This window comes from Eptatretus burgeri, chromosome 12, assembly GCF_056783735.1.
Source record: "Eptatretus burgeri isolate ZD-2024b chromosome 12, Ebu_testis_v1, whole genome shotgun sequence".
Classification (NCBI taxonomy): Eukaryota; Metazoa; Chordata; class Myxini; order Myxiniformes; family Myxinidae; genus Eptatretus; species Eptatretus burgeri.
Window position 1 is genome coordinate 84,294,497 of NC_140972.1, and position 20,863 is coordinate 84,315,359.

The 20,863-nt window shown below is 48.6% G+C and overlaps 1 protein-coding gene across 7 annotated transcripts in view; it reads left to right on the plus strand.

The window, feature by feature from the left end:
• ATP8B2 (ATPase phospholipid transporting 8B2) overlaps positions 1-20,863 on the plus strand; it is a 145,893-nt gene that overhangs the window by 100,631 nt on the left and 24,399 nt on the right. For all 7 annotated transcript variants that reach the window (XM_085848702.1, XM_085848703.1, XM_085848701.1 and 4 more), the window contains 3 exons: positions 1,924-2,092; positions 4,125-4,313; positions 7,274-7,389. In XM_085848702.1, coding sequence (XP_085704828.1) covers positions 1,924-2,092; positions 4,125-4,313; positions 7,274-7,389 — 474 coding nt within the window. The remainder of the gene's footprint in view (positions 1-1,923; positions 2,093-4,124; positions 4,314-7,273; positions 7,390-20,863) is intronic.

Genomic DNA, 20,863 nt, shown 5'->3' on the forward strand with positions numbered 1-20,863 from the left:
ACAGCGTCTGCAATGTAAAACCCTCTTCTGCACATGCTGACGACCTCAGAAGGTGCATTTGACACCAAAAATGTAACAAGAAACATTGTATATAAAGAAATTCTATAAATCACATTGTGAACACTCGATATATTGACGTCCTAACGAACCCTCACTTTAGAAACTTCGCGCGGAGCGTGGATTTGGCTAGTTTTATATTAAATAGTATGGGTTCTGTTGTTTGGGGTGGGGGGGGGTCACCCTGTATCTTTTTGTACATTGTCCTTTAAGTTTGATGTTTGAAACTGTTTACATACCAGGTGTGCACCTGCCAACTTAGGACAGCGAATGTTTGTTTCTGGCAAAAAGAAAATGCACGGTGAGCGGTCAGTTGATGAGAATCTGGAGAGGATGGCGGAGTGGGGGTTGGGGTGAGGATGGTGTTGCAGTTGAGAGGGAAATATAATTGCAATACCTTTATCTGCCAGTTAGTGCAAACAATTTTACCTATTTCTCCTACTTACAGGTACTGTCAGACCCCGCTATTCACAGGGGGATACGTTCCTGAAAAATGCCGCGAATGTCGGTGTCTGTGAATGTCGGCAGATTGTTTTCAAAAGAATTTTTTTTTGTTTTGTTGTTGACATGGTCTGAGCTTATGGAAGAGTGATTACACAGAACAAATCACAACATGACATAACAAAGGGAACAGCAGGAGAAAGGGGAAACAACACCAGAAACAGCGGAGGAAGAAAGTAGTCGGAGACAGACAAATAAGGGATGCTGGTAACGATAAGGGGTAAGGGAGAACGCAAAGAGTGGACAATATAGATACGTAAGCAAAGTTGTGTTTGACCAGTTTGTGATCTTGTCAAGGTCTGACGAGAGGGAAGAGGCTGCTGTGCCTGTCTGTCTGGAGGATGAGAGATGTCACGGCAGAGGGTAGAGTCATCAGCAAATAGATAAAGAGTATTTTCCAGAGAGTCAGCGAGATCACTGATGAAGATTAGGAATAAGATTGGGCCCAGAACACTGCCTTGGTGTTCTCCAGCCTTGACAGGGAGAGGAGATGAAAGGGTTCCGTTGAGTACCACGTGTTGGCTACGAGGGCCTTGACAGGGAGAGGAGATGAAAGGGTTCCGTTGAGTACCACGTGTTGGCTACGAGAGTGGAGGAAGTCAGCAATCCAAGAGTGGAGTTGGCCTTGGATTCCATATGCAGACAGTTTGGAAAGCAAGGCAGGATGCCAGACTGCATCAAAATCTCGAGATATGTCCAGAGAAACTGCCCTGATCTCATTTCTGATATTGACGGCCTCCACCATTTGTTGGGAGAGTCTAAGCAGCATGTCCAAGATAGAGTGACCAGGTGTGGACCCAAATTGATGATCTTCGATGAGGCTGTTGGAGAAAAGGGATGACATCATGTCAAATGCGATGATGGATTCCATGGCCTTGCTGATGATTGGAAGTAAGCTGATTGGTCTGTAGTTGAGGGAATCCGTTTTTACATCTTTTTATGTAATGCTGTGATGTTGGCAGATTTCCAATTTCCCAGGTGGATATAGGTTGGACACCAGTCCTGAAGTATAAAAAAAAAAAAAACACAAAGAAAAATGTAAATACGCAAAGCGCGAATGTAGAAGCAGGTAACACTTTATGACCTGTGAATACACAGGGTCCGCGAAACGCAAATCCACGAATAGCGGGGTCCGACAGTATTACCAGTATTTCGTATACAATAACAAGAACATTCATAAAGTAAGTTTAATTCCTGTTATTGATTTATTTATTTATTTCCATCTTGTTTGCAGACAAAAAATGTATGGTCATGTGGCTACAGCAACTAGTTTTATGTTTCTGAAGTTTTCTGAAATTCTTCTGGAGTTGATTACAATGCATCATCTAATGAGGTGTGCATCATCTAATGAGGTGTGCCCAACAGCAAACTCCTGCAGTCAACTTTCTGTCGTGGAACCCACTTGCTGATCAAAAATTTCAATTCTACGATGAAAAGCTTCCGTTGGCCATGCGAGAGGAGAACGAGACTGCACATGAGTTCTTCCGTCTGCTGGCGCTGTGCCACACCGTGATGGCTGAGGAGAAACACGCAGGTACGTTGAGGGACCCAGAAAGCTGAGATATGCTATTATTAATAGATATCAAAATGGAATTAATTTGAGGGGAAACTCATGTGAAGGATCAGAATTATGATGAACACAAAACTGGTGGTGTGTTTTCTGATCATTTCCTTTTACACACTATATGTATCGTGGAGTTGATGGTGCAGAGGTAGCACACTTACCTTTGAGCTGTCTGGTCTACATTTGATTCCTGAACTGACCTAAAACTGTGGGATTAATGCTTCACAAGCAGAGTGGAGCTGGCCGTCGGATTGATGTTAAGCTGACTTGTCTCATATGCCAGCCTTAGTTGCTGCATGTAAAAGATGCCGCCATGCTCTTTCGCTAAGGGTTGGCAAGTTATCGGCAACACTTGAATAAATTGCAAATTCCTACCACATTCGGTTGAACATTAGGCCTGGCTAACCAGTTTGTGAAAGACTTCAGCCAAAAACTTTCCATGACATATAAAGTGGGAATAATAATAAGGTTGCAGTCATAGAATATGAATAATAACTAGCCGAAACCCGTCACAGACGGATCCCGTTCATTCAACCACCCTCACCAGCTCACCCACACTCGAGGGACATGGACTGGACAGGGCGTGCTTGCCCCCCGCCTACTCATCCCCTGCCCCTGCCCCATCCCCCCCGCCTTCAATTTGCTTACCCCCGGCCAAAAATTTAATTACCCCGCCCCCGCCTCTTCACTCCCCGCCCCCCGTCTCTTGATTCCCCGCCCCACTTGCCCCCGGGCCCCCACCCCCTGTCCACCCTCTCACACTCAGCCACGCCTAATTCACCCCAGCCCCCACCCACTCATCTCCCGCCCCATTTCCCCCCCGTCTCCCGCTTTCAATTTGCTTACCCCCGCCCAAAAATTTGCTTACCTTGCCCCCCGTCTCTTCATCCCCCGCCCCCACCTCCTTCACTCCTCGCCTCCGTCTCAACGAAAAGTGTTTATTCTGCTTCAGAGTTGAAAGTTGACTATTGCCACTATGTGCGATGCACTCTTACAGGTACGAAGTTTCTTTCAGTTCAGGTCACAGTACCGAGAAAAACGTGACGCGACCGCGAGGAGCACAAAATTGGTCCTTCAGTATTAATATATAGATAGATAGATAATAATAAGTTACCTTTTAGGTCGGTCTATTGCAAGCCTCGTGTTGGCTTCGTGAATAGGGTGGTGGCTTGGGATCCTCGGGTCCTGAGTTCAAGCCCCGTTGGCCGCTGAATTAAAATACACCAGGAGGTTGACTCAACCTGTCATCCTTCCGAGGTCGGCAAAATGAGCACCAGTGCATTGGTAAGGGGACACTGCATCAGCGGCATAGCCGCATCCCAACCAATGATGCAACCAGCAGCCACAGACTGCGAGAGAGAGAGAGAGAGAGAGAGAGAGAGAGAGAGAGAGAGAGAGAGAGAGAGAGAGAGAGAGAGAGAGAGAGAGAGAGAGAGAGAGAGAGAGAGAGAGATATATATATATATATATATATATATATATATATATATATATATATATATATATATATATTAAAATGATGCGACAATGGATATATGCAAAAATCAGTCAATGTCCCTCCATTGACTGTGTTACCTCATCGTCAACAACCTTGTGGCTGCCTTGGAGCATATGCAGCAACCTGGAAACTGTGCTTCATACCGTAACACTATTGTTGCCATCCCGATGGAGTTACAGTAGCAAAGACAGATGGTTTCTTGTCTCTGAGGATTTAGGTAAGCAGACCCTTGGCTGCTGAGCTGTTACACTACATGTGAGTAGGAAGTGTCCACTTAAAGTTGTTGATTGTCACGTCTATGGTGGTAGACATAGGCCAACTGCAGGTTTAGGTCTTACAGAACGAATTACTGAAATCTGTTTTGATATTGATTTTCCAGTAGATAATTATGGTTTGTATAATATCTATTTTAAAGGCTTGGTGACCATATTTGTTTCAGGTCCCGTTGCATGTGTACTGTATAAACCATCATTTCTCATTTTTTGCTTCTTTTTGAACTCGCAGGAGATTTGGTATACCAGGCACAGTCCCCGGATGAGGATGCTCTGGTTACGGCTGCACGGTGTTTCGGTTTTGTCTTTCGCTCCCGCACTCCTGATACAATCACAGTGGACGAGTTTGGTGATGTGCGCACCTACAAGCTTCTTTCCATCCTCGACTTCAACAATGTGCGGAAGCGCATGTCTGTCATCGGTACATCTTTTGACTCCTTCCGAAATCGACTTCAGTACATAACTTTAACTAGTTGTTTTTTTTGTTTTTGTTTTTACAAAAAGGTAATCAGCACAGCAAATAGTGGGTGAATCAAAGATAAATGAAAGTGAGAATTCTGCACCCACATTTATTTATTTGCAACACACTGATGAGAAGAAACCTGAGTGCTGAAGCAATTGGGCAACTACTTCAGCGAGTTGATGCCCTTGTGAGGAAGTAAAATTTAGCTGTACCTGCAAAGTTTGAAAATAAAAAAGTTTTAGCAGGTATAATCGCATTAGTTCAGTGAATCTTCACGAATAAGAACCGTTTTCTGTCTGACTGGCAATAGAAATACAATCAACATCATCGTGCTTTCGGTGGTTTGCTTGGCTTCCTCCCGTTTCCTCGAAAAGCAAATCAGATCCTTCAACAGATGACGCATGAGATTACTTTCGTTACAAATAATGCAATTACAAATATGAAATGTTCTTCCTCCTGGATTGCCCTCATGTCCTGATAACACATATATATATATATATATATATATATATATATATATATATATATATATATATATATATATATATATATATATATATATATATATATATACATGCACACGCACATACGAGTGATACCCCCTCCCTCCCGTAACATCGAAATGTGGTGTCACTGCTCCCTCCATTAGGCAGGGATCAGTGGTTAAGCCACTTGCTCGATTCCATGTGTGCAGGCAAAACTTGCAAGTAGTCTCCCCAGATTGGCCCAGCCTTTTTCAATGAAATAATGGTAAGATTACAACACATGCACACATGGAGAGAATTCCCTTCTTTTAATATAGCTAGAAACAACCACTCCCTCCCGCTAGGGTAACTCGCTCACAGAGGGAATGAGAGGGATGATACCCCACGCAGCATTTAAGTATAATACAGTACTGTGTTTCAATTTTAATATCGTTAAAAAAAAATCCCTAGGTTCAATGCCATTGAAGCAGTCTTCTATCCATCACTTTCTACTCTCATTAACTCCCACCAACTCTTACCCCAATCCTTCCTTCAAAATTTCCAGTTATCCCTCCTGGGAGTTCTGTATCCATCTTGTCCACTCCATGCATTCCCCTGCATCCTCTGCTGCCCCTCATTCCTCCCCACACCCATTGTTTGTCCAAGTATGCCTCTATATTGGCCTTACAACTCTGCTGCTGGTGTTTACCCCCTCATTCCACTGATCCTTTTGTCCTGTTGTGTCCTTATCTGTTCAGTGTCCGAGCACAAGTTCTTCCACGAGCTTTGACTTTGTCTACTAAAATAATCACCCTCATGCACTGTAATAAGATGATGTTGTCACAGTTTAGGAGATGAAGGCCTTATTGATCACCATCAAACACAGCATAAATTGGCGTCTTCTTCATTCGGACCTCTCACATGCCGCACCCTCTCATGCCATATATCGGATCAGGTCAGGTATGGGAGCATGTGCTGGAGCAGCGCGTCGCTGCGTCCACTTTCCGCCGGGACTCCAGGGGCCTCAGTCTGGCCATCCCCCAGGCAGATGCCTGGCCCATCCCCATCTTCTTGAGATGCCGATCAACCTGTTGCAACCACGAGGTACGTAGTCAGCCCATTGGCCTCCTCCACTCACGAGGCTCCCTCTGAGAGAATCTGGTGAGCAGGATCAGGACCAGGAAAGTGAGCCACAGGTCCATACAGCCGCAACTGACGCTCACGGACTCTGTATGTAACAAATCTCGTTTGAGTCTCTCAGCAACCGCTCATTGGACACAGCCTGACAAGCGATAGCCAAGGATTCTCCGAAGACACTTGGTACTAAAGGAATCAAGTCTCCGTCTCAGATCCCTGGTTGGAATCCAAGTCTCACATCTGTAGAGCAAGCATGGAAGCACCAATGACCTGAAGACCCAGACTTTCGTCCTCCACACCCCATGATCCAATGAATCCATGACTCCTCGAGCCCGACCCAGACGTCTATTGACCTCTGGCTCACAGCCAGCAGAGACATGAATATCACTGCCAAGGTAAGTGAATCTCTCCGTGACCTCAACATCCTCTCATTTTTTGTACACCGCTCCTTCCCAATTTCATATATCGGCGATGCATGATGTCATATGTTTTTACTCCGTTTGTTTGTTTGCTTGTCTTTGTGATATCTCAGCCATCCTTTGAGCTCGGAAGCTGAAATTTTGGAGGCAAAAGTGAAGATGTGCTTCGGCAAAAAGAATATATATTTTAATTTTTGGCTAATCAATTAATTGCTGAATTACTTAATTATTATTGATTTATTCATTCCTTATTTATTTTCTTTCTCATCTGGGCAATATCTCAGGTATATTTTGAGTGAGGAAGCTGATATTTGGACGTGACGGTGAATAAGTGATTTGGCCATAAAGGGTCTTTTAGATTTATTGATAAATCAATTAATCGATTAATTATTCATTTTTCGATGAATTACGTAATTTTCTAAAAGTTACAGATTTGGATGAAACGGTGGTGCTTTTGGTGGGCTATTGGTCAATTGATGAAGAAATTAATTATTTAAAAAAAATTTTTAATTATGCAATTAATCAACTAATCAATCAATTATTGTACACCGCTCCCTCCCAATTCCGTCTCCGTGTGTTGCATGGCAGCATCGCCGGGCACCGAAGGCACCCCGGCAACGTTGCATGCTGGAGGACTTGTTATTTATTTATTTATTTTGTATGGGGGTAGCGTACTTTGAATGTACCTCTACTTCTTATTGTCATTTTTATGTCTCAGCTGGGGTTTGAACCACTGATGGCGTATTCTCAGAGCAGATTCTCTAGCCATTAAGCAATAAATTCTGATGTTTTATTTATTTTTATTTTTTGTCCTCTGATATTGAGAAGTCAATGCAATGATGGCTTTTCATGGAGTGTAGCTATTGATTTTACTTTTTCAAATGTTCCCAACCATCAGTAAGAAATCCAGAAGGCAAGATAAAGCTTTACTGCAAGGGTGCCGACACCATCATTTTTGACCTGCTTCATGAAGACTGTCGGGAACTGACATTAAAAACGACTGAACATCTGAATGTACGTTCAACCATAATTGTTTTATCGAGCTGGAATGTACACAGATCCTTTTATAATGTCCACTTTATATGTTTTAAGTGGCATAAGTGTTGCAAAAATTTATTCGTGTGTGTGTGTGTGTGTGTGTGTGTGTGTGTGTGTGTGTGTGTGTGTGTGTGTGTGTGTGTGTGTGTGTGTGTGTGTGTGTGTGTGTGTGTGTGTGTGTGTGTGTGTGTGTGTGTGTGTAGATAATCCACCGCAATGTGGCTTTAACAATTTTCAACGTGAGTGCTCAGCTTAATGGGGGATTTAGGGGAATGAGATCATGACTCAGAAAACTCAGCACTCGTTTTAAAAGTAACATAGGTGAAACCAGAAGGGCACTCGGTAGAGCGATTACCTCTGCCATGCAATGCCTGATCCACGAGAAGATATCGGGCCCAATAATTTTTTGAAATATCATCCTATGTATCGTTTTTGGCCCTCTCAATGGTGAAGAATCACTTAAAAAATTAAAATAATTCTCGTATGCAGATGCAGATTCGGATCAGACCAAAATCAAATTGGTTCGTCCTTGTCACACACCCAACCTGTCCCCCAAGTTTCATCGGAATCCGTACACAACTTTTTGAGATATCGTGATAGACATTGGTTTAGCCTTATCTCTCAATGGTGAAGAATCGCTGAAAAAAATTTCAGATCTGGATCTGGATCTTCACCAAAGTTGAATCATTTCTTCCTTGTCACACACCCAATGTACCCACCAAATTTCATCCGAATCTGTACACAACTTTTTGTGATATACTGCACACAAACAGACAGACAGGGCTGAAAACATAACCTCCTTCCACCTTCGGTGGTGGAGGTAATCGTGGAAACGGGGACACGGGAAGCGAAAATGCAATCAATGAAACCGAGAAGACCAAACAGTGCGCTTATCTAACCTTCCAATTAATTGTGAGGTAAGATATGCGTATGCATGGTGTTGGCTTAATGGCTAAAGTGGTGGGCTTGGGATCCTAAGGTCCTGAGTTCAAATCCTGCTTGGTCATTGAATTAATACCAGGTGGGGTTGACTCAGCCTGTAATCCTTCTGAGGTCGGCAAAATAAGTTCCAGCTTGCTGAGATGATTGAGCCATTTGAGTCTCCTGTGTCAGAGTGGAAACCCGTCCAGGATTATGCCCATTAGCCCAGGAGACTGCTTCCGCAGCACCAACGCTCTGTACAGAGTATGGTCCCAATGGATGGGTGAATATTTGTTGCTATAATGTGTAGATAGACATTCACAGCCATCCTTTTTGTTTATTCCCCCCACCAAACCTTTGGCTATGTTTTTGGTTCTTTTCCTCTGTACCTGTTTCAATGTTTCTTTTTAAAAGCACACACAAAACCTTGAGGAGCAAGATACCACGGAGGAATGAACAGGTGCTGTCGAAACTGCGGTGTCGAAACTCCAGTTAAATAAAATCACCACAGGAGGCTCGTGGAATATTGGTTACGCATGTGTCTTTTACGCACATGGCGACATGGATTTTGCGTTGAACTCGAGGTGAAAAGCGTAAACACCCGAGGGGCTTGCCGAGAGATAGGTGATTAAAAAGACAGCTGTGGACCGGAATCATTACCTGGAATCGAAGGAGTGTTGTTCTCTTCTTGGTGCTTCAGTCTGCGCCGAACCGATGGAAGAGCTGCTGTGTCGCGCCTCTCCAAACAAGCTGCTTCGCTTTCTGCCCTCGGCCAGTGGCATGGAATGATCAATCAGCCGCCTGCCAGAACTGGAACGTTTTTTTTTCCAGGCTCATTTTCGGGTTTGCCGACCATATCTCTTCTTGTCTTGTCAAATTTTCTTTGTGTATATCTTGTCGTGTGATTGAATGGGCCCTAAGATGAGAATAATTAAGGAATGTATTGATCGCTTATTTTGTTTTGAGGGCGTGTATCGAGTAAAGGGTTATGAGGTGAATTTATTTTTGTTTAGTTATAACTGACATATTTGTACTGTTTTTAACCCTCAGCCCGAATTGGGCTGAAAAAGGGGTATTGTCGTCACAGGCGTTGTCCGGGCATCTGTCAACTTTTGGTTTCCGTCAATTTCGAGGAGAACACCTTGTCCGATGAAATCCATTTTGCAGGGTATGTTGGGGTTGAGTAGAGGAAGGTTCTTTTCGAAAATGGGCACGCTGCGATTTTCAATGTGGCCTCCATGGCAGCCATCTTGAAATTGGTTTCCGCCGATTTCAAGGAGAACGGCTTGTCCGATTAAATCCATTTTTGCAGGGTATGTTGGGGTTGAGTAGAGGAAGGTTCCTTTCGAAAATGGGTGCACTACGATTTTCAATGTGGCCTCCATGGCAGCCATCTTGAAATTGGTTTCCGTCGATTTTGAGGAGAATGCCTTGTCTGATTAAATCCATTTTTGCAGTGTGTGTTGGGGCTGAGTAGAGAAGGTTCCTTTCGATAATTATCAGTGCGATGCGATATCCAATATGGCGGCTAGGGCAGCCATCTTGAATTTGGTTAAAGGACAATAACTTGAGAATGGCTTTACAGATTGATTTTATTTTCATGGGGGTATAATGGGGGTGGTTAGAGGAAGGTTCCTTTCGATATACAGCACAATCCGATATCCAATATGGCGGCTAGGGCAGCCATCTTGAATTTGGTTTCCGGACAATAACTTGAGAACGGCTTCACACATTGATTTTATTCTGGCGAGATATAATGGGGTTGAGTAGAGGAAGGTTCCTTTCCAAAATGGCCATGCTGCGATTTTCACTGTGGCCGCCACGGCAGCCATCTTGAAATTGGTTTCCGGCAATTTTGAGGAGAACGCCTTGTCCGATTACATCCATTTTTGCTGGGTGTGTTGGGGTTAAGTAGAGGAAGGCTCCTTTCGAAAATGGGCATGCTGCGAGTTTCATTATGGCCACCATCTTGAAATTGGTTTGCGTCAAGGGGCTGAGCGGTTACGCCCGCTTTGCGGTGCTATTTTATTGTTTTATGTCATCCTTTGCCTGAACATTTGCTTGTTATTCAATATACCTTGCTTGGGGTGGATTCTGCTTGTTCTGGCAGTCTTGTTTGGTGGTTTAGGGTAGTTGCAGGTTAAAGTTTGGAGAGGGTTCAAACCAGTCTCAGACTATGCTGTTGAACTAAAGTTTTGCTTGGCAGAATTATATTTGATGGGAGCATCTATCAGCAGAGCACTTTGGTGGCTCGGCAGTCCCACCAGTATGGTAGAGGGAGTGGACTGGCCGTGATCCAGGCCTGGGGCCGTGGACTCACCTGACTGCTGTGGTTGCTTTGATATGACTCAAACCGGGCAACTGTAATGGATCCACGGATATATATGTGGTGGTTTAGCACTCCAACTGTAATTGGTAATCAGCACTCCACATTTATTCCAATCGGACGATGCAGATTACCTAAAAATGCCTGATATTTGCCTTTGCCGATTAATGGTTCTGACATCAGCCCAGCGCTAATATATATATATATATATATATATATATATATATATATATATATATATATATATATATATATATATATATATATATATATATATTGTTGCGGATTCGCGCCCGCCGGCGTGCTGACGGCCACGTAACTCGAATCGCGGCACGTCGCCCACCGGACGGACAATCCAGTCGTGACCCTCTCGGACTAACGCCGGGAACCAGTCACGGGTGGACCTTTTGGTCTCACCGCGATCGAGCCAATCAGCCCCCGCGTGGGATAGGGTTGCTCGCCGAATTCGACCTACCTAAGTACCCACGCTGAGGGTAGACCGGGCGATCGCACCTCGCCGCAGGTCGACTTTGGACACGGGCCACTTAAGCGACCCGTTCCGTACTATCAGAATAACCGAGCGGTGTTATCGTCGACCTCGACGGTTCGATTAATTATCGGGCGTATTCAGCCCACTACCAACCCTTTACGTGAAGCGAGATGGGGATTCAATAGAGGAAAAGACGAAGCGAAGCGGGAGAACAGTTCAACAATAAAGCACATTTATTCGCGACGAACGGAAAGCACACAGATTCAATTCCACCAAAAGCACACAAAAAAAACACAATTCCATTTACACAAAAAGCAAATATAAAAGCGAAAACAATGCAGAGCTAATACCGACTACCGAGCACACGGCAACACTTATACAATTCTACTTCACAGACGGCGCCGACAACACATACCCAAAACCAAGGAAAAGAAATACCCTCAAGGATGAGGCGGGCCTGAGGCCGAGACCGGGTCGCGCCTACCCGTCTGGTGATGAGACGCGGAGCGGCGATGGCGCCTCAAATCCGCGGGCCTCGCAGACAGTGTCTGGCAGGGGGTGGGAAAGGGGGCCCCCTTGGTCGCACTATCTCAGCGCGGGGGGAAACAGGAGGGGGTTGTTGATGCTCGGGGTATAGAGGATCTTTATTACCCCTGGTGTGCGTCTCCACCTCGGCCAGGACGCGCTGCCGGCCTCCCTCGGGCGTGCAGCTCCCGGCACCGTCGCGAGCACCCCCTCGTCTGCCTTCGCCGCTGCCGCCTCTCCGCCTCTGGACTCTCCACCCTGGACTCTTCTTTGGGCTCTCCTCGTTCGACTTTCTTCAGCTTCTCCAGCTACTGCAGGCTTCGGGCTCCAGACTTCCACACACTTCTCACTCTGCTGACTGACGAACACCGTCCTTTTATCCCCCCGTAGCTTCGCCTTTGACCCCCTCCCTTCGACCTTTCACCTCGCTCCCCATTGGCCCGAGAAAAAGTGGGCGTGAAGGCTTTTTGATCCACAAATTTGCATATATCGATCGTTCTGGAGGCGGGGCCAAATCGCCCCTCGCTCACCGATTGGACGGCAAAAAGTGGGCGTGTGTCGTTTTTGATCCGTTTTTGAAGCACAAAATCCGTGATTTTGTACACGCTGTTCAACGTGCGCCCTGCACGAGTCCAACACCGGTACCCACAGCGGGGCAAGAACGGTGGCGATGCTACGGTTGCGAGGTGTGACGTGAAGGTCGTGGCGGTTGTGGTGAAGCGGTGGTTGTGGTTGTTGGTTGATGTTGTGGTTGTGGTGGTAATCATGGCGGTTGGTCCAAAATAAAGATAGTAAAAGAAAAACGGCTATCCTGAAGAGTCGCATCTCGCATAAATGACATGTATTCCCACTAGACAACGGGTTTGGGCCTAACTACACATGCACTTACCGAGATACCTCACCTAAGGGACCTGAATGGTGGTTTGCGAATTTGGTAACCACAACACTACCCCCTTCCCTTTTTACAGACTCGTCCCGAGTCGTCAAATTTTCGTGTGCCATCATGTGTAGTTTTCCCCTAGTACATTTTACCTACGGATCCCTGAGTGCGACATTCATGGTATTCGTGTCCCCAAAATAAATAACCTGAGGGCTGCGTAACTACCTAAACAAACTCACTCACACGGACGACTTAAATAAAATTGCCGGCGCTAAGACAAACATGCCGGGGGCGCACTCATATTTACAGTACATCTTAACCTTAACTTACAAATTTTACACTAAACCATGGCCCAGGATCACTGAACTCTGCAAAAGAAAAGCAGTTAGCAGGGAGCCAGGCTGCTCGCATGCAGTCTCTGGCTCAAAACAATGCAGGTGACAGGGAACGTGGCTGGCTGCTCACACGCAGTCCAAGGCCTTCCCTTTTGAACTGAACGCAGTGAACCACAACGGTGCATGGGCTGCACAAACGCAGTCTCCGTGCCAGCTCAAGTGGCACACGCAATGAGCACAACGAATGGATGGATGAACACAAACACGGTGCACGGGCCGCCACTGCAGGCCCGTGTTGTAGCTGCCAACAGGGCAGTTCTCGCAGCTTGCAAACTGTTGCCTTGCGGATCCTGGCGCACATGGAAATGAACAGGGGGGGGCAAAGCAAAAATTGAACGGGGCTGGTGAACGTGGGCAGTGGGCATGGCATGGCAAAGGTAGCAGACAAACACAGCCCGCAGAAGAAGGCCGCTGCAGGCAAACACAACCGGCAGATGAACTGGCCGGCACAGGCCTTGAAGTAACACAGCTGCAGATGATCCGGCCGGCACAGGCCTTGCAGCACAGCAGCTGCAGACGAAGTTAGCCGGCCTCTGCCTTGCAGCAAAACACGGCCAGCCGATGAAGTTGGCCAGCCTTTGCCGTTCAGTGGAGGTTGGTGGAGGGAGTGCGGTGGTGCTGGCCACTTGGAAGGCGGGCTCGGACCTACCTACCTGTCTCCCTCCCACCTATCGCCTTTGCCTGTCACTGTACATACCCACTCCCTTAATTTGTCAAACCCCAATTTAGCCCCCACTTAATTTTTTTTATTTTCCTTTTTTTACTTCCCCACTGTAAATCGTCCCCTAACCCCCTTTATCGTCCTTGTTCGGCTAACCTATCCTGTCACCTAGCCTACTCCCAACCCCTACGTTCCCTTCCCGGAGGGGAATAAGGGAGAGCTAACGTCCTGTGTCGAGGCCCAATGAAGCCTCAGAATGGCCTCCCCAGAGTTCGGCGATCTCTAACCAAAGTGGGTCCAGCGGCCCACAACGACAGCGAGGGGATGGATGGTGCGGAGGGGTACATCTCCTAATCTACCCTAACCATTTAACTGTTAAACTACCCCGGGGCTTTCAACAAGCGCCTCTCGCTTAAACTATTGGTTCTAACAACCCAGATTCCCGTCGCCTGTGTTGGTGTCCTCACAATTTCGGGCCTCGCCCCCCAATTTTCTCTCCGTGCCCTCACACGGTCTCCTGGCTGGGACACGTGGCTCCCTTTGGCAGGCACGACCCTCTGCCGAATCTCCCGCTATGGCACCCCCGGGCACTACACTGCCTCCGAGCCTACCAGCTCCCTAACACCGGGGAGTGCCCCCCATGGCACCTCCCCTGAAACGCACACGTGGCAGGCCGGCCTCCCGGGCCCCTTTCCGAGGGTCACCCGTGCCCACAACACTGCCCACGCGGCTAATGGCGCCCCGGGCCCCCGCACCAAGCAGGCGCACCCGTGCCCACTACTCTATCCCGGCCCCCCATGGGCCCATGGCCTACCGCGGCCGACTAGCCTGGTGCCCGGGGTACCCACTCAGCGATACTCACCTTTCGCAGCCACGCTCCCAAGCCCGTCAACAGGGCTCCTGCACCCCTCCAAATGGGTCTCGAGCCTACTTTCCCACCAACAGCAAAACGACCTCCATTTTTCAATTTGACTAACCCAGCTAACTCACTTTACTCTGACCCCGGGGTCCCTTGGGCGGGAGTCACTCCTCCCCCCAATCACTCATCGCACCATGCATTCCCCATTCACTCCACACACACAGACCCGCTGGCCTCACTCACTCACCATGTACTCACCTCTCAACTCTTCAACACTTCAACACACACACCACTGAACTCTGCCATCCTTCTAACTACATCCCCTAACTAACTCGTGCTCCCACGTCGTCCCTTAAACTATAGCACGTTCCATTTAACCTACGTAGCTAAGCTACGTCCCCACTACACATTCACTGTCTGTCACTGTTCTCGAATGTCCCAAAAATTATTTACCCAACCTAAATCTCGCTATAATCCCTCTACCTAATCCATTCCACGGACTCCATGAGGACTTACCCCTGCCCCATGAAGTCGGTCTAGCTATGCTAACCCTTCCCCCTAACTAGTTTCCATCCTGTGCCCTAGATCAAGGGGGTCTTCCACCCCTTGCCCAGGAATCCTGTGTACCCGAAAGTGAGGGTTGTTCTTTTTTTTTTTTTTTCTTTTTTCATGCGCAGCACCTGCGCGGCAACTCAGAGCTCGCGCACTTTACACCTGCCCGTGACGTCATGCAGCTGCACGTGTTCCTCGTCCCTCCTTGGACGGTACCATCCGGCAGAGATACCCCTCCTGCCGGATTCCAACCACACGTGCAGCCATGACGTCACCGTGCGCATAAAAAAAAAACACAAGCCCCACGTCTCGAGGGGTTCCCCACGCGAACACATGTGCTTTCCCCGTTGGAGCTTCACACACACGATCGCGTGGAGAACCCGTCCGGTCCAAATCCGTTATCCTGCCTAAACTTTGTCCGTCCGCGGGATCGGCAAATCCACCGCTGGCGTTTCCGGACCGGGACTTCACTCTCGCAAGCGAGCACGTGGTGGTCTCGTGCGTTGCACAGCACGAACCTCGTGCTCACTGCTGGGTGAACCCGGCACGGTCCTCGAAACAACTACAGCCGCTACTCGGCTTTCGTTCCTCCCATGTCGCCGTCTCCGTCTCCATTCAACCCACGCACACCTGCGTGTTACGACGCACACAGTCCACTCCATCACATTCACACCGGGAGACGTGGCTGCGTGCTCCCGCATGCCAACCGACATCTCCCTTACATACCGCTCTCTCACACACACGGTCTCCCTGGCACACAGCCGTTCACTCACGCGTGCCTCACTACTCACACAAACCATACTACTCACACACGCGGGGGCACTCAACCGCTGTGCCTCATCCACACACCGTGCCTCATCCACACACGCGAGGGCACTCACCCGCGGTGCCTCATTCACACACACGGCGACACTCACACACGGTGCCTCTTCCACACACGGCGTGCTGGGAAGCACGCACTCCGGCACCATCGCCACCACACCACTCACACACGGGGTCGCTTCCACACACGGGGACGCACTCACACCTTGCACCACACACACAGGGACAACCACCCTGGGGATTTGTGTCCCCACAAGGGTCTCCGGGGCCTCTACACCCCCCAAGCTCTCCGTGCACCCGTCCACAGCACTCGTCCCCTCAACCTCGCAAAGCACGACCGAACTCACCTGGTCGTGACTCACCTCAAGGGGGCATCCTCCCTCCCCTCGTTCCTGGAGGAGGCCACCCAGGTGCTCGCACTGGGTCCCTACACGCTCCGCGAGCTCACCCCCATTGTCCTCCACTACCTCCGTGTGTGTGTGTGCGTCACTTACCCCGTCCTCACCGTGCAGTCTCTCCTCTATCGTTCCCTTCCCGGCTACCGTCACTGCCAACTCTTCACCCTTTACCTCCCTTGTCTCAACTATTATTATTTCCTTTGTCGTCACCTCGTGTCTCGTCTCACACGTTTTGGTCTCCCCATTTAATTTTTCCCTTTTGGTCACCGTCGATTCCTCTGTCACGACCCTCGCCCAACACGCCCCCTGAATTATTTTTTCACCCGCCTCCACCGCGGGCCTGTCAGCCGTTGCACCCCCTTCCAGCTCGTTTGCTTCTACACGTGGAGTCGCCATTTTGAGTTCCCTGCTAACGGCCTTCATGCCCGCCTGCAGGCATCGGCCCATGTTCTGCGTCTCACCCCGGAACTTTTTCGTTTCTTCCTTCATGTTTGTTTCCATTCCGTTCATTTGTTGTGTATTCGCATCCAATTTTTGTGTATTCGCATCCATCTTTTCGTTCATTGCCGCCAGCATGGCGCATAGCTGGTGTGGTGAATTAACGTGAATCGAGGGACATGACGCGGGATCACATGTTGTGCGTCTCGCGTATAAGGGGATGTCTCTCTGCGGCACGAGTGATTGTCCCCGGGGCATTGCTATTGACATCGGCTGTCCACTTGATGCTCGTTAACTGAAGGTGCTCATTGACTGGTGAGAATGGAGATTATATCGAACTCCGTGCTTACGCGGATTTAGTCTGCAATGGTTAACTGCACATGTATACGTTACTGCTTATGTACTCCTAGCTGAACCTGTATTTCCTGGTGTGCCCACAGAAGCGGCTCCAATCAAATGGAATAAAGCCTAAACTCTGAAGGTTCACCTCTCGCTCTCATTTCAAATTATTCCATTTGATTGGACAAGCTAACTTGTCGCCGGTCTGCAAACCGATAGCGATCAAATCGCGGCGATATACCACTGCTGACATGAATTTCATCACTTCGGAAACCAAGCGATTACTGGAAGAAGGAATTATAGAACCGAGCGATTCGCCATGGCGCGCACAGGTGTTAGTAACCAGCAGTCAGAACCATAAGAAACGGATGGTTGTCGATTATTCCCAAACGGTCAATCGCTTCACCCAACTCGACGCCTACCCCCTGCCGCGCATAGATGAGATGGTCGAACGCGTGGCCAATTATAAGGTATTCAGTACCATCGACTTGCGAAGCGCCTATCATCAAATTCCCATCCGAGAGGAAGACAAACCGTACACTGCATTCCAGGCAGGGCGGCGCCTCTACCAGTTCAGAAGGATACCATTCGGTGTCACGAATGGAGTAGCTTGCTTCCAACGGGTTATGGACGACATCATCTCAGATGAAAACCTCGAAGACACTTTTGTTTACGTGGATAATGTCACAGTGTGCGGTAGGGATCAGAGGGAACATGATAGGAATCTGGACAGATTCTTGAGCATTGCTGGAAAATATAATCTGACTCTCAACTACGAGAAATGCGTATTCTCGGCAAGGTCAATTGACCTTCTCGGCTACACAATAGCCGACGGCACAATTAAGCCTGATCCTGAGCGATTGCGCCCGCTCCGTGAGCTTCCACCACCTCAGGACTTGCAAACAATGCGCCGGGTGATCGGGATGTTCGCTTACTATGCAAGATGGATTTCGCAATACTCCGAGAAAATACATCCCCTAGTGCATTGCAAAAACTTTCCACCAGATGCCGCTGTCGTAAAAGCTTTCCACGATCTCAAGGATGATATCAGTAAGTCCGTGGTTTTATCGATCGACAGCTCGGTGCCCTTCGTGGTGGAGACCGACGCTTCAAATCACGCCATAGCTGCTACACTTAATCAGTCTGGGCGGCCGGTCGCTTTCTTCTCGAGAACTCTCTCTAGAAGCGAGCAGAGACACTCGGCAATAGAGAAGGAGGCGTACGCCATCGTCGAAGCGCTGCGTAAATGGAGACATTATTTACTGGGAAACCACTTCACGCTCGTTACGGACCAACGATCCGTGGCATTCATGTTTGATGGGAAAAATAACGGGAAAATTAAGAATGAAAAAATTATGAGATGGCGGATAGACCTAGCTTGCTACAGTTACGACATTGTTTACCGGCCCGGGAAAGAAAACCCTGCTGCAGATACCTTCTCCCGGGTCTACAGTTCGGCAACAATCAGTCAGGCTTTGCAAGACCTCCATGTGTCTCTGTGCCACCCAGGGGTAACCAGGATGGCACATTTCGTACGCAGACAAAATCTTCCCTATTCTGTTGAAGATATTAAACAAATGAATGCTTCATGCCCTGTTTGTGCTGAACTAAAACCCAGATTCTATGGCGCGGCTTCTGGCAGACTGATCAAGGCTACTTCCCCCTTCGAGAGACTAAACATCGACTTCAAAGGGCCCCTACCGACCGAAACAGACAACAGATACATATTCACCGTTGTTGATGAATATTCAAGGTTCCCTTTCGCGTTTCCGTGCTCGGATATGACCTCGGGCACTGTCGTAAAATGTCTCTCTGACCTCTTCGCTATGTTTGGGAGACCTTCGTACATACATTCAGACAGAGGGCCGTGTTTCATGTCGGCCGGGCTAAAACAATTCCTATTAGAGCACGGCATAGCAACTAGTCGAACGACGGGTTACAACCCACAGGGAAACGGGCAGGTGGAACGGTATAATGGAGTAATTTGGAAAGCCGTAACTCTGGCGCTGAAATCGAGAGGACTGGGCCCCGAGCGATGGGAGGTTACTCTTCCTGACGCTCTGAATTCCATACGCTCTTTGCTCTGCACGTCCACAAATGCCACTCCTCACGAACGTATGTTTACTCACCAACGACGTTATGTTGACGGTCAAACGGTGCCCAACTGGCTGACCCACCCCGGTACAGTGTTCATGAAACGCCCGGTATGACAAAGCAAGTATGAACCGCTGGTGGAGGGGGTCGAACTCATTGACACTAATCCAGAGTATGCTCATGTCAGGCTCCCGGATGGCAGGGAGACCACTGTGTCGGTTCGCCATCTGGCTCCCTCAGGTACTCCTCCCGCCGGTACACCACCTCCTGGCACTCCTCCTTCTGACATTTCCCCCCCAGGAACTCCGCCAGCGAACGGGGCTGCCGCGTTCCACCCGAGAGCGATCGAGGAGTCATCCCCGGCACAAGTCGAGGCTCACCAAGAGGATCGGGAGTCTCCCTCAAGTGAAACTGCCGTTTACTCCCGGAGAGGTCGACGAATAAGGCCCCCTCGACGACTCAATCTGTAAAGGGGATTATCGGCATTCTCGCTGCTCATGCTCCTATATGCCCATTATATCATATATCGATGCTCATTTCCATGCTCCTACAACTCAAAATAATCACTGCTTGGCATGTATGCTTCTGTAGATCTTTTAGTCCGCGTTGCTTGAAATGTATACTCCTATAGTGCTAAAGCAATCATGGTGTGTAAGATGGGCCCCTAGTTACATTTTAAAGGTGAGGAGAATGTGGTGAATTAACGTGAATCGAGGGACATGACGCGGGATCACATGTTGTGCGTCTCGCGTATAAGGGGATGTCTCTCTGCGGCACGAGTGATTGTCCCCGAGGCATTGCTATTGACATCGGCTGTCCACTTGATGCTCGTTAACTGAAGGTGCTCATTGACTGGTGAGAATGGAGATTATATCGAACTCCGTGCTTACGCGGATTTAGTCTGCAATGGTTAACTGCACATGTATACGTTACTGCTTATGTACTCCTAGCTGAACCTGTATTTCCTGGTGTGCCCACAGAAGCGGCTCCAATCAAATGGAATAAAGCCTAAACTCTGAAGGTTCACCTCTCGCTCTCATTTCAGCTGGGCCACGTCGGATGCACTCAGCTGAGCCGTTTCGGCAAGGGTTGGGGAAGGGTTTTGGTGGAGAGGGGGGGGGAGGTGTCATACACCGCGGCCGCTGCCGCACCCATTTCGGGCTCTGGGTTCAGTTGGGCGAGTCCGTGTTCCTGCACAATCAACATTTCCTGCACGGGGATTCCATCCTGGACCATGGACTCTACATTATTACACATATACATTTCTAATACCCCCGGCTCCCGCTCGCCTTGAGACGCCATCTTGCTTCTCGTGAAGGGTTAATTTAGCTCGCTCGTAATTTGGAGGGAATCGGGGGTCGCTTCTCTCACCCCTGGACCGATTCCCGTGAATTTCGCTGGAGACAGGAGAGCCCGTTGTCCCGTTCTCCAATACCAGTGCCGCGAGGAGGGCGATGAATTTGTATCGCACGACCTGACACCAGTGTTGCGGATTCGCGCCCGCCGGCGTGCTGACGGCCACGTAACTCGAATCGCGGCACGTCGCCCACCGGACGGACAATCCAGTCGTGACCCTCTCGGACTAACGCCGGGAACCAGTCACGGGTGGACCTTTTGGTCTCACCGCGATCGAGCCAATCAGCCCCCGCGTGGGATAGGGTTGCTCGCCGAATTCGACCTACCTAAGTACCCACGCGGAGGGTAGACCGGGCGATCGCACCTCGCCGCAGGTCGACTTTGGACACGGGCC